The following is a 13,585-nucleotide window of genomic DNA, read 5'->3' on the forward strand; positions in this document are numbered from 1 at the left end:
AATACATATATTTAAAGGCAGTGAGTTTTTAAAAAAAATTCAACCCAACTCACCCGTTGTTCAGATTTAGATAATGTCTAATTTGCATATTTAAATATTGCATTAAAAAAAAAACCTTGTAATTCAAACCAGTTGTCTTTAATGTATTGTGATTAATCAGCAGGAGAAGTATGGTAAGATCCATTAGTTAATATTTTTTAGATTATTCACCTGTAGTATAGGTCTCAGATAGGTCCTTCAAGGTATCTTAACAGCATCTAACTACTGGGGTGCCTCAGGGCTCTGTTCTTGGACCACTACTTTTCTCTGTCTAGATGGTATCACTAGGTCCTGTCATTCAGTGACTGGTATCCTGGTATCACTCTCTCATTTCATACAGTCACAGCTGCTGCCATTTTGCTATGATTGTTTGGTACGCTGTAATGAATTATAAAAACCTTGCTACGTGTACTGCATTAAACTGAGACTTGTTATAGCACTTGCATATCATTGCTCTTTTGTTGATTATGATTTCCTCCATTGTCCTCATTTGTAAGTCACTTTGGATAAAAGTGTCTTATAAATGACTAAATGTAAATGTAGTGTTTGATCTTAAACCAAAATAAATATGCTTAAAGTCACCTTCAATTTAGTAGCGCTTTTTACAATACAGACGGATTCAAAACAGCTGTACAGTAATAAACAGAAAATTACATCATTACGTCAGATTGAGTTATGCTCCATCAGAGTTTCATGCCAGAACTCTGTGTATATTTTGAATTATTGTGCAGTATATCAGAATAGTACAGAAAGTGAACTTCTTTAATCAAGTGAAAAAACATACAGATTTATCTTGTGTGTGTGTGTTTGTGTGTAGAAGGCAGACGCTGTGAAAACCACCACGTTCTCAGGCTGTATGGGAGAGACGTCTCTAGATGGAAAACCCATCGGCCTCTGGAACTACAGACAGAGAGATGGGGATTGTGCTGGTTGTGTGGTCAGGTGAGTGCACACACACACACTGCTGTGAGTTCAGTGTGAGAGTGTGAGGAGCTCAGTGTAATGCTGTGTGTGTGTGTAGTCCTCAGCCGGCTGATACTGAAGGCACGGTTCAGTTTGACGGAGAGGGTTACGCCGCTGTCAGCCGTCCCACCCGATGGAACCCCAACGTTTCCACCGTCATGTTCAAGTTCCGCACGTTCTCCACAGACGCGCTCATGATGTACTTCGCCACCAAGGACATGGTAACAGCCCGCACACACCTACACCATATTTTACAGTATCTTCATGCGTTCTGCTGGTTATATCTGATCTCTGTTTGTCTGTCTGAGCAGAAAGACTTCATGAGTGCAGAACTGAGGAATGGGAAGGTGAAAGTGAGTTATGACCTGGGCTCCGGCACCGGCTCCATCATCAGTGACAAGCGCTATAATGATGGGAAATGGAAGTCGTTCACCATGTCCCGCATGAAGAAAGAAGGTACGCATGTAAGAACAGAGCAGCTCACCTTTAGCAGTGTGCCGAGTCGATCTCAAGATGGGTCTGAAAAATTAACCTCCATTACTTACCTTATTTTTCGGACTATAAGTCCCACCTGAGTATAAGTCGCATCAGTCCAAAAACCAAACTGTGCTTCCACTGGTTGAGCGAGTGCTGCGGTTTCCACTGTCTGACTGTCTGTGATCACACGGTCCCTTTTACGTTTGCCTAGCAACCATCGCCATAGTGAACATTGATGCTAATGAGCAAGAGCAGCTGCGGGTGGCATCTCCAGGTGGAGCGACGGGTCTCAACCTGAGGGAGGATGAGAGGATGTATTTTGGCGGTGTGCCCAAGACTGGAAACTACAGGTGTGCAAATGTGTATTCAAAGATGGGCTTCTGATGCTATTTGATGAATTCCTCCTGTATTTAAACTCACGTCTGCCTTTATGAAGCAGATGCTGGATGTGGTTTTTATTTTATTTTTTCACGTTTCCTCAGGTCAGAGGTAGTTTTGAAGAGGTTCTCTGGCTGTATGAAAGACATTGAAGTTTCCCGAACGCCGTACAATCTTCTGAGCAGCCCAGACTACACAGGACTGACCAAAGGCTGCTCCATTGAGGTACAGTAAGACAACACATTGCTCTCTTTGTTCTTCTCTCTCTCGACTAAAGGCTACATTTGCTCAATTTAAATATTTCTCCACAAGCACACTTTATTTTAAAAGGGACAAGTAAAGACACAGAGTGTTTGGTCCTGAAATCAGAAGAAAATTTGCATTTCTGAGCCATTGCTTCCCTTTGAACTTTTCTCTGGGTTTTTTGAAACACATTTTGATGAATAAAAAAAAGTCTGTGTTAATATTACTTAAAGGGATAGTCACCCAAAATGAACAATTCGTCATCATTCACTCACTCTCATGTTGTTAAAAGCTGTATGATTTATCATTTATTCTTTTTTTTTTCCTTTTTTTTTATGGGGTTAGTGTGGTCCTATGATGTTGGAACCCCGTTTTTTTTTTTTTTTTTTTTTTTTTTTTTTTTTTTGAAAGTCAGTCATAACAGGTTAATAAAGTGAAGGTGAGATTTAAAGATGACCTGTAGTTTCCTTAACACAAATACATGTGTGTTCAGTAGTTTGTCTTGAACTGGAGGGTTTTACTCTGGTGCTGTTGAGGTTTACAGTGCTGACAGGTTGTAATTATGATTATCACTACAAAAGAGTATCCTACTATACCATGAGTTTTAAACTTGTGCTTTATCCATTAACCATTTCCTACAGCATATCAACATTGATCACTGTGTGTTAAATTCTATTATTCAGTATCATTTTACAAAAAAAAAATATAAATAAATAAATAACATTACTACATTGCACAATTTTTGTAACAATAACAAATGGAATATATTGATTCTCTTCCTAAATCCTCATCCTTTCCAGGGGAATTATTGGCTATAAACATTTATTTTTCTCTTTTTGTCCACTTTTAATCCCTATATTTGCAACCTTTATTGTGGTAAAGTTGAAAAATGCTGTAGATCAGAAATGTATACTTGTCGAAACAATAGAAATCTTCAGTGATCCTTTTTATTCATTTATTTTGAATTCAGTAAATCTCGGTCAAGGCAACATGTAATTTGTTGGTGCATTAGAAATGACTGGTCTTTGTCTCATAAAGAAATGTTTTATGTCATGAGTTTTCAGGTTTTAAGGCTTCCTCACATTCAGCTTTAACACAGTCTGTGCTCCAGTAATTCAGTATTTTTTATTCCTGTTCTGCATTAAATTTAAATAATTTGTTGTGGAGTGAGAGGAACTAAAATAAGTTCATAGTTTTTAGAATGTTTGTAAATATTTTGTTTTATTAACTGGTAAATATGTGACATATACTTTGACAGCTGTTTTTTGATTGTTAGATTGTTTTGTTTTGTTTTTTGTCTCAAGAATGCAGTTTTGAACTGGTGCAACTTTCAGATGCAGTACATAAAGCCATTGGAAAAGTATTTAAAAAAAAAAACAGTAGGAGTTTGGTTGAAACTCCAAATGAAACACTGTATTTGTCTCTCTGTCAGAACCTGCACACTGTGAGCTTCTCCAGGCCTGGGTACATGGAGCTGAAGCCTGTGTCGTTTGACGTAGGCTCAGAGATCTCTCTCTCCTTCAGCACGAAGAGTGAAAACGGCATCATCCTGTTCGGCAGAGGAGCACTGACCTCTACGACGCACCTGAGGCAGGGCCTGAAGCCTGTCCAAACCCCACGCCGCTCACGCAGACAGACCGGAGAGGTGCTCACACACACCTCACACTTTTATTCTGTCATGAGATTACCAAACATGTTTAATGCTGATAAACACTTTTTAAATAGACTGACATTTCAACTGCACAGCAGTCATGTACACAACAGTCCTATAGTCCCAGGACTCTGGTTTATCAGAAACAATGGAAGAAAATTCTTTATAAATCTAATCCGGATTTTGTGGGGAGGCTTTGAACAGTTTCATGCAGCCAGAGTTATTGTATTTACATTCCACTTAGAGGCAGGTTTATCAAAAATTCACAGCAGTGGACCAGCAGAGACAAAGAAGTGGCTTAAAAAAACATAAGAAATGAGTGGAAATGTGTAGTCAAGTACTGACTGTTTCAAAAACTTTCTTCATCAGTGAGGTGGAATAAATGAGAAATTACTAGTTGCATTCCGCATAATTACAAATTGTTTTCATTAATCCTTTAGATTTTTATTTAGGCTTGATCTGACAACAGAATTTATCTGTTTGTCAAATTTGAAGTAATCATCAAAAAAGTGCACCTCAGTTTATGTATATATATATAGATCCTTGTGGAACCCCATATGTAAAAGGGGCAGAAGATGAAACAAATTCACCTAAGGTAACTGTAAAACTTGTAAAAGTAGGACTTTAATCAGTTTAAAACAATACCTCAAATCTCTACCAAGGGTTCAAACTGTTCAAGTAGAAATGTATGGTCTATAGTTTCAAATGCTATTAACCTCAGAATTGCAGCATCCCCAGGGTCTACAGCTAACAAGAAAAAAAAGGAAAATTGAGTTCTTATTCAGAAAACATTTTGAAACAGGTCTATAGTTTGAATACACAAAAAAGGTGATAATTTTGTCAAATCTATCAGTTCTATGTCATCTATGACACAAAATCAATTTAAGCTGTAAAGTAGCTCTACAAACACAATAGTGTCATTATTCAGGTTAATTCAGATTTTGTTATCATCTGATTAAAGATAAAATATTGCTGCAAAAATGTTGCGGTTGAAATAATTTGCTGAACATAAATTGTCTTTTAAAGCCCACAAACACAAAGTTCCTGTAGTTATGACTGAGTCTGAGTGTTAGCTGCATTGTGTAGCTTCCAGCTTTCTTCCAGCCGATTTTAAGCACTGACACACAGGAGACTCTGTGAGATGGTTCAGTGCTATTCTCTTTGCCTGTCTGAGTGTTTAGGAAGGTGCTTATGGGTAATGGTGGAAGTCCAGGGAGCCGTGGCCTTCAGTATGAGATCATAATGAATCCACAGGGTTACAGGGGTCTCAAAGTCCATAAAAGAGATTTATTATCTGGGCAGGTTAGTAATTGCCTCTGCCCTTCAGCAAACAAAAGTTGATCTTTTTTTTTTTTTTTTTTACCAGTTGGACTAAAGGCCAGCGGCACGGTGATCATTTTAATTAAAATATGACTTTCTACATCTTTGTCAGTAACGTCTTCATCATCCTTCGCTCTCGCCAGCTCAGGGGCAGCACATCAATTATGCTGCATATTCATATTAAGCAGTCGCCTCTCTCACCTCCCCATGATACTCAGTTTGTAAAAATAGATTTACAAGCTGCAGTTTTGATGGATCGCGACCAATTTGCGATAACCCTCCTGGCAGAGGGTGCCGGACCGCCACCTTTTGAAAATCATTATTGCTCGTAAATTAAGTGGGTGTCATTTTGCGGGAGTGCGGCTTCGGAGAGGCCAAGGGTTTTCTCCACCGCTCCTCATTCATTCTTCCAATTTACGACGTGTCCAGGGTCACCTGAGCTGAGTGGGTGTCGCCATCGGCCTGAAGAGGATCCTGCTCTTGCATCGCTCTCCTCAATTACAGTGCAGCATGGAGAGCATGAGTGTGTGCTCTCAGAGCCGTCTGTCTGATTACTGGCCCTCAGCTCACTCCCACAAATATATTACTGTGAGCTATTCTGAACCTCAGTATGTGTCAGTGTACCATTCTCATCAAAAATACTTAGCTTTTTTATCTTCAGACTAAATATTGTAAAGAAACATAAAATGTTTTATCTTAGCTTGCAAAGCTAACCAATAAAATGCAACTTTTTTTGAGCAAGCATTGATTATGTGTGACACAGTCTCAATTTGTGGGACGCATGAATTGGGCTTCAAACGCTGTGCGCGCACGCGCTACACGGGACGGGTGGTCACCCTAGTCAGACCCTGTCAAATGCTGCTTTACGGAGTTCAACGGCTCTGAATGGTCGAGCTAAGTTGTGGTATAAACGAACACTATTGGCTATTTTTAAAAGGGGAAGGGCTGCTCGATATGTCCGACCCTGTCTTCCTGTTTCAGTTAAAATGACTTCAACACATAGAATAACGCTGCGTGTTTCAAAACATTTCAGGGGACCTTTACATTATCTTAGTGATGTTCCACATTGCTAGGGTTCTCTGGATGGGGGATAAGGTGTTCTTACCCTTATGAAAAATAACCATGGTTTTATTATAGTAAAACTGTAACCCATGGTTTTTTGGCGTATTGACTGCCATTTGTAAAACCACAGATTTACTACAAAAACCATGGTTAAACTATGGTTAATATAGCAAAACCATGGTTAATTTGTGGTTACCATGGTTTAACTACAGTAACCATGGTTTTTTGGTTTTATTTGTAGTAAAACCATGGTTAATTTTCGTAAGGGTAGTGCATGGGAAGCCCTCCCTTAGCCTCCAGGAAGCCTTAGCGCTGTTTTATTGAAAATAATAAAGTTTGAAAGTCATCATTATGGAGATAAGTGCTTGCTTTAGTTGAGCTCTTGACCCTTGATTTCCTAACTTAATTTTTTCTTTGGCTGCTGTAACTGTGTTTTTCTGAAGTTCATTTGTTTTTAATAGTTGCAAGAAGGAAAACTCAGACATTACGTACTGGCCTGATTGCCTGATCTCACCCCCAGTTTGATCTCTAAGGACATTATTTAGTTGCTAATGTGTTTTAAGTGTTTGCTAAAATGTTTCTATACGGTTACTCAAGTTATCTTAGTAATGTTTCACATTGCTAGGATGTTCTAGATGGTTTATCAGGTGTTCTTAGTGGTTTCAGTGCATTGTTATGTAGAGTGTGAATAATAATGATAATAATTACCCCACAAAAGCTCTGTTAATGCATGTATTATAACATTTACACACAGTGTTCAAATTGAGATATGTAATATATTCTAATGGTTTAAAAGAAATCTCTTCTGCTCAGCAAGGCTGCCTTTATTTGTACAGTAAAAAAATACATGCCTGATTTTTTACTAATAATAATTTTAAGTTCAATTGTGCTTTGTTGGTATAATGTCTGCTAGAGTGTTTAAAAAATACATTTTTTAATTGTTGTTTTGTAATAGATTTTTTATTTGAGAAGCAGGACAAAACAGTAAAAAGCTAATTTTGGCAATTTAATTAATGCAATGGTGGAAATAAAAATGGCAAAATAGGCCTACATGGGGAAATACCACGTTCGGTATTTGGCCTTTGGCCCAGTGTTTCATTTTGTTCTGCTTCGGCCAAAAATGTTCTTTTCGGTGCATCCCTAGTTGCCAGTGTTAATATGTGGTTGCTATATTATTCTGAGTGTTTCTTATCACGGTGGTTTGTATTGAAAAAAAAAATCATTTTGGTATGTACTAGGTAGTTTGTTATAGGGTGTTGCTAGGGTAAACTGGTGGTTGCTAGGGCATTGCTGACAGTACGACACATGATTTTAAGAAAATTAATGTCTGGAGACATTCCTTAGACGTTCATTAATTTGAGTTGTGGGGTTGTTTAGATCGCTAACACTTCGTACAATAGTGACTAGTAACAAAGTGACTGGTAATAATGATATCTACTGATCTTTTTTTACACAAGTTTGCTGTCTAAGCCTCATCCCATGTGTCTGTGTGTCTGCAGCCCTTCCTATCTGTGCAGCTGAATAAAGGAGCTCTGGAGGTGCTGGTGTTCACAGGCAGCAAGAGTCCACACAGAGCTTCCAGAAAAGCAAATAAGGGAATACTGCATGATGGGAGAGAGCACTCGCTGCGCATCCAGAGACTCTCGGGAGCGTAAGATCACCCTCCCTCCCTCTCTCTCTCTCTCACTCTCTCTCTCCCTCCCTCTCTCTCACTCTCTCTCTGTCTCTCCCTCTCTCCCTCCCTCTCTCTCTCTCTCTCTCTCTCTCTCTCTCTCATCATGTTTTTCAGGACACTTTGAAACTAATGGAGCATGTGTGTGTGTGTAGATTATTCACAGTGCAGGTGGATGAAGAGCCACTTTTCCAGCAACAATTACCCAACGATCATCCTCTGAGCATCCAGCGGCTCTTCATCGGAGGCATCCCAGCGGATATAGAAACGGGTGTACAGCGGCCCAATGTGCCGTTTGAGGGCTGCATCTGGAACCTTCTCATCAACACTGTGTATGTCCAAACTCATCATCAATCCGTCCTGACCTCACATCTCTATTAAAAATACATGTTTTTGGTTGAGTTAAAGGTGCTGTATGTAATTTTGTCCGTTAATGTTTTGGTCTGTGTTGCTCCGCCCCCTGCCAGTTTACCCAATAGTATTTTGAGACCCCAGGTTGCCAGCTGATGAAAAAGATTGTAGCTATGGAAGTGAACATATAAACTGTGTCAGAGATAACAGATTCTACCTGACATAAAAAGTATTAGCATCCACCGAAAAAAATTAAACTCTGTAACCAGAGACATTAAAACGTGGAAAAATTAACTCATAAAGTTACAGTGTAAAGCTTGGCATCCTTCCATTGTCTATGGTCGTTCCTGTTGGGTGTGATCAATCTGGCAACCCGCATGAGCCTCGAGTCCGAGGAGGAACAATGTATTGCATTTGAACTGCAGTACCCATTTCAGCCACTAGCTGTCAATATTACACACTGCACATTTGAAGGGCTTGATGCAAAATAATGCTTAATAGTAAAAATAAAAAATAATAATAAATGTTAAAAACTAATGGTGACGTTTCTATTGAGGAAAGTTATGAGAAAAACAATTCTCCCAAAATGAAACCTGTACATTTGACAAAATACTTTGATATTATTTTGACCATACAATGTTTTTTGTTTTTTTTTTGAAAATGTCTTTAAATTTGGATGAACTAAATTTAAAGGCATATTGCTACAGTTTCTGATACCTTCCCCATCAGTGTTGCCAGGTCTGCAGTTTTTACGCAGGAATGTGATTTCTTTTAAGGTATTAGATATAGAGTTACAAAATGGTTTCAAAAGCTGAGTTGTGTAAATTCAAGCATTAGTTTGCTCATTCCTTGTTTAGTAAAACTAGTTTTAGTTCTGTCTTAGCATCAGACTTATCAGTAATGTTGCACGTCACAGCTTTCTGTTATACAGATAATAGGAAGGCAAAGATGTTAGCAAGCCTTCCAAGCTTTTCGAGGTCACCTTTAACAGCCCAAGATAAATGCACTGACCTCCAGTGCACAATTCACTGCAATATGTGTTGACTGGACTGTGCTGTACTGACTCGTACACACTAGCGACTGGTGTAAACATTGACCCATTTTTCCAGCCTCCCGTGGCTGTAGATTAAAGGTCTCGCTTTCCTTCCAGTGCAGTTTTGAGGTGCAGTCATAAGCTAAACGCTGTATGACATTAATAATCACAGTTTTTCTTGCTCTAATGAGGAGTATGAATCTCTGCCAGTGGGCTGTGCGTCTCTTCCACTAGAGCGAACCCCATTGCCCTCTACCAGACTTATTTAAATGAGTCTGTCCTTGCTCACAAGTGTGTTCATTATTCACCTGATTGGAGTCACGTTGTGTCATCGTTCCCTCAAGAGCGTCTGTGTGTTGTCTCGTTTCTGTCAATGAAACAGGCCCGTGGATTTCTCTCAGCCCGTGGCCTTTGAGAACGCAGAGATTGGGCAGTGTCCTGACCTAGCCCCGCCTCCACCGCCGCCCGAGACCCCCGAGGAGGAGGAAGAGGAAGAGACTACAGCCAAACCAGTGCTCATCCCTACAGAAGCAGCTCGTCCTCCACCAGCAGCCTCCACTGTACGTCCTAACACATGCATTGGGGTATCTGTAGTTTAAGACTGACATCATTCCAGTTCCCGCAGAGAGATAGAGGAGGATGCAGTCTAGCAGTGGTCTGTGCACTGCATGCTACTTTAACAGAGATCTCCTCTTCAGCTGACAGAGCTACAGCTAACAGCATTAGCTACTGTCTGTAGAGTCTGTTTAATTCATTATGTTTGATTACACAGGTGCTTCATTCACTTCATTAATTCGAGTGAGTTAGACAGTGTAAGTAGGGTGACCATATTGTGCTTTTCAAAAAGAGCTAATAATTATAATGGTAAAACTGAAATTATCAACGTTAAATAATGTGTCATTAAATGCATTAGGAATCATTAACCTATGTATAAATATACAATTTATACAACTTAATATTAAATGTCAAAAATGTATTAGCTCATCTATAAATTCAGTTCCTGATAATTATGCATGAACTAATATCAGTATAATTATAAAGGAATTATTATAAAGTGTTTAAATTAGTTGTGTACATTAAAATGTATTTAAAATATGTTTTTAAATCACTAAAACTATGTATATATTTTCTAAAATATGTTTCAGAATGTTTTATGTAAATATATTTTCTACCATATTTTATACATTTAATAATAAATAAAAAACAAATATATATATATATATATATATATATATATATATATATATATATATATATATATATATATATATATATATATATGTTTAATATATATATATATATATATATGTTTAATATATATTATTATATTAAAAGCATTAAAAAATATATATAATTTTCCCTTCAATCCAAGAAACTGTTTACATGCCACATTTAAAGAAAAACTTTATTTGTTGTCTATAACATATAATAACAAGTAACACATCTGAAAATATTGATAAGTACTTTCGTGTCTCTGCTGAAATTAAATGTTGAAATATATTTTGTCATGTGATGGGTAAAATATATATTTCATTGAGCTTGTACTGATTATACAGTACATTTAGCATATATGTAAAATATAATTTCCCAGAATGTGTGTGTGTGTGTGTGTGTGTGTTATTAGAACATTTGTATACATCATTTTTAACAATTTGACACAGATTGGGTGGGAACCATGTTTCTGTTCTGTTTAATGCACCATAACGCTTTGATGCAGTAATAATGACGCTTCACCTGAGCTCTTCTGTCTTCATGATGTCTCTTTCTGCTGCTGTCACTCTGCTGCTCGCAGGCCACGCCCCTCCCACAGGCCACGCCCATCACAGACACGCCCACCAGAGTCAACGGAGCTGCGGTATTAACCTGCACACACGCATCAGACATCAGAGATAGTGTGAATACTGCCGTTCCTCCATTCAGACGCACATTTAGTGAGCTTTCCTCTGCTTTATGCTGCTTGTGCTGTTTCTGCAGCTTCGTGTTTGGAGAAGGTTTTGATTTCTGAGTCACAGTATGTTTCTTTGTTCAACAAGCTCTTTATTCTCACCTGAGAACTGAATGCTGATGATACGAGCGCTTGCAGCTCCATCAGCTGTTCTCTGCCTCCATCTACTGCCTGTACTTTGTAAAACAGCACTCAAACATTTCTGAAACTCTGTGCCACTTGCTGTTTAGATCTCTCTTGACATCTTGAGTTAAAGGTTTTGGTGGGTCAGAATTTACCTTAACACTTTATAGTAAGTATATACTAACAAAGCAATCAAATAATTTGCGAGCATTTGTACATCAGTTAGGTTTAGGATAAAAAATAAATATGATTCTCTTTACATGTTAGCTAATTATCCAATAACAATTTGTATATTACAGTGACAATTAATGAAGAACTGTATACTATATGAAATATTAATGTATTTACAGTGTAGAGTCTACAGTTACTAAACTTTCCTTTATCACTGTATACTGTAAAGTGTTACTGAATTCTGTAATGTGCGACGTTTGATTGACATCTGCTCTGTCCAATCACGCAGGTGTCGTGCGCAGCAGAGGCGGAGCCTGTCGTGCTGGAACTGGCCAAACAGTTCGGTCTGTCCAGAAACAGTCACATGGCCTTTGAGTTTGACGACAGAACGGTGAAGAACAGGTGAGTGTCACTCATCATCATCATCATCATCATCATCGTCGTCGTCCGCTCCCTCCTCTTCATCCTCGTGTGTGTGTGTGTGTGTGTGTGTGTGTGTGCTCCTCAGGCTGATCATGGAGTTCGAGATCCGCACTGAAGCATCCTCTGGGCTGGTGTTCTACATGGCCAGGATCAACCACGCTGACTTCGCCACCATCCAGCTGAAGGAGGGAATGGCTCACCTGAGCTACGACCTGGGCAGCGGGAACACCTCGGTCAGCGTGCCTCGCATCATCAACGACGGCCAGTGGCACAAGGTCAGAGCGTCTGGTGCATGACACACCTTCACTGTCTGACACACAGAATACTGCCAGTAAAGCTCCTGGTGCATCTGGATACAAGACGCTGCTTTTGAATATTTTGTCTCATATTCTACGCTGACCTGGATCATGGAAAGGATTTATGGCCAAAAACACAACTGATGCATGTTTATCCAGTGCATTACAAGCATCAAGCATGCTGTGGCCCTGGAGCACTAAAGCAGTCATCAGTAACACGGGTATATCTGTAGCAACTGGCAACAATACACTGGATGGGTTATTATTATTTTTTTTTCTTATCAAAAATCATTAGGATATTAAGTAAAGATCATGTTCCATGAAGAGATTTTGTAAATTTCCTACTGTAAATATACCAAAACTTCATTTTTGATTAGTAATATTCATGCTAAGAAGAACAAATTTAAAGATGATTTTCTCAATATTTAGATGTTTTTGCCAGTTTTTCAGATAGTTGTATCTCAGACAAATATGATCTGATCCTAACAAACCATTTATTCAGCTGTCACATGATGTATAAATCTCAATTTTGAGAAATTGATACTCGAGACTGGTTTTGGGTCACATTTATTTATTTATTACAGAAATTAATCATTTTATTGATCAAGGAAGCACTAAATTGATGCTATTTTTCCAAATAAATGCTATTTTTTTTAACTTTCTGGTCATCTGTGAATCACAAAAAAACTAAACGTGTCACAATCAGCACAATTGTGTTCAACATTGATGATAATCAGAGATGTTTCTCGAGCAGTAAATCATCATATTTTCATGATTTCTGAAGATCATGTGACACTGAAGACTGGAGGAATGATGCTGAAAGAAAACAGTAATTTCAAACTGTAATAATATTGTACAATTTTACCATTTTTACTGTATTTTTGATCGAATTGATGCAGCCTTGGTGAGCAGAAGATACTTAATTTTATTTATTCTTTTTCAGAAATGTTATGAAAATCTTACAGTGTGTGAGGGTGAGCGTATTGAAAGCAAGCAGTGTTGATGTCTTCTCTTTCTGTTTGTAGATCCGTGTGACGAGAGAGAAGCAGAGAGGAATCCTGGTGATTGACGGCCGTTACTCCAAACACACCACCAGCCCAAAGAAAGCTGATATTCTGGATGTGGTGGGGATGCTGTATGTGGGAGGTTTACCGCTCAACTACAGCACCAAGCGCATCGGACCGGTGAGAGCACAGCCACACACACATTCAGAGATCCCCTCCCATAGTCTCGACACTAGGGTGGCACCATCTGATGTGTACAGGTGCTGTACAGTATCGACGCCTGCATTAGGAACTTCAAGATGATGACTCTGCCGCTGGACATGGAGAAACCCACATCCAGCTACCGCGTGGGCTCCTGCTTCGCCAACCCAGAAAAAGGAACTTATTTCGATGGCACAGGTTATGCTAAAGCTGGTGAGGACCCACTGGAGTCA

The 13,585-nt window shown here is 38.8% G+C and overlaps 1 protein-coding gene across 7 annotated transcripts in view; it reads left to right on the plus strand.

The window, feature by feature from the left end:
* Positions 1–13,585, plus strand: part of lama2 (laminin, alpha 2) — a 176,130-nt gene that overhangs the window by 160,219 nt on the left and 2,326 nt on the right. For 6 of the 7 annotated variants that reach the window (XM_026233847.1, XM_026233848.1, XM_026233853.1 and 3 more), the window contains 14 exons: positions 857–981; positions 1,061–1,223; positions 1,314–1,458; positions 1,691–1,829; positions 1,962–2,082; positions 3,533–3,745; positions 7,633–7,784; positions 7,961–8,137; positions 9,572–9,749; positions 10,982–11,044; positions 11,718–11,830; positions 11,937–12,126; positions 13,173–13,331; positions 13,412–13,565. In XM_026233847.1, the coding sequence (XP_026089632.1) occupies positions 857–981; positions 1,061–1,223; positions 1,314–1,458; positions 1,691–1,829; positions 1,962–2,082; positions 3,533–3,745; positions 7,633–7,784; positions 7,961–8,137; positions 9,572–9,749; positions 10,982–11,044; positions 11,718–11,830; positions 11,937–12,126; positions 13,173–13,331; positions 13,412–13,565 (2,092 nt within the window). The remainder of the gene's footprint in view (positions 1–856; positions 982–1,060; positions 1,224–1,313; positions 1,459–1,690; positions 1,830–1,961; positions 2,083–3,532; positions 3,746–7,632; positions 7,785–7,960; positions 8,138–9,571; positions 9,750–10,981; positions 11,045–11,717; positions 11,831–11,936; positions 12,127–13,172; positions 13,332–13,411; positions 13,566–13,585) is intronic. The other variant, XM_026233849.1, reaches the window with a different exon arrangement.

This window comes from Carassius auratus, chromosome 45, assembly GCF_003368295.1.
Source record: "Carassius auratus strain Wakin chromosome 45, ASM336829v1, whole genome shotgun sequence".
NCBI lineage: Eukaryota > Metazoa > Chordata > Actinopteri > Cypriniformes > Cyprinidae > Carassius > Carassius auratus.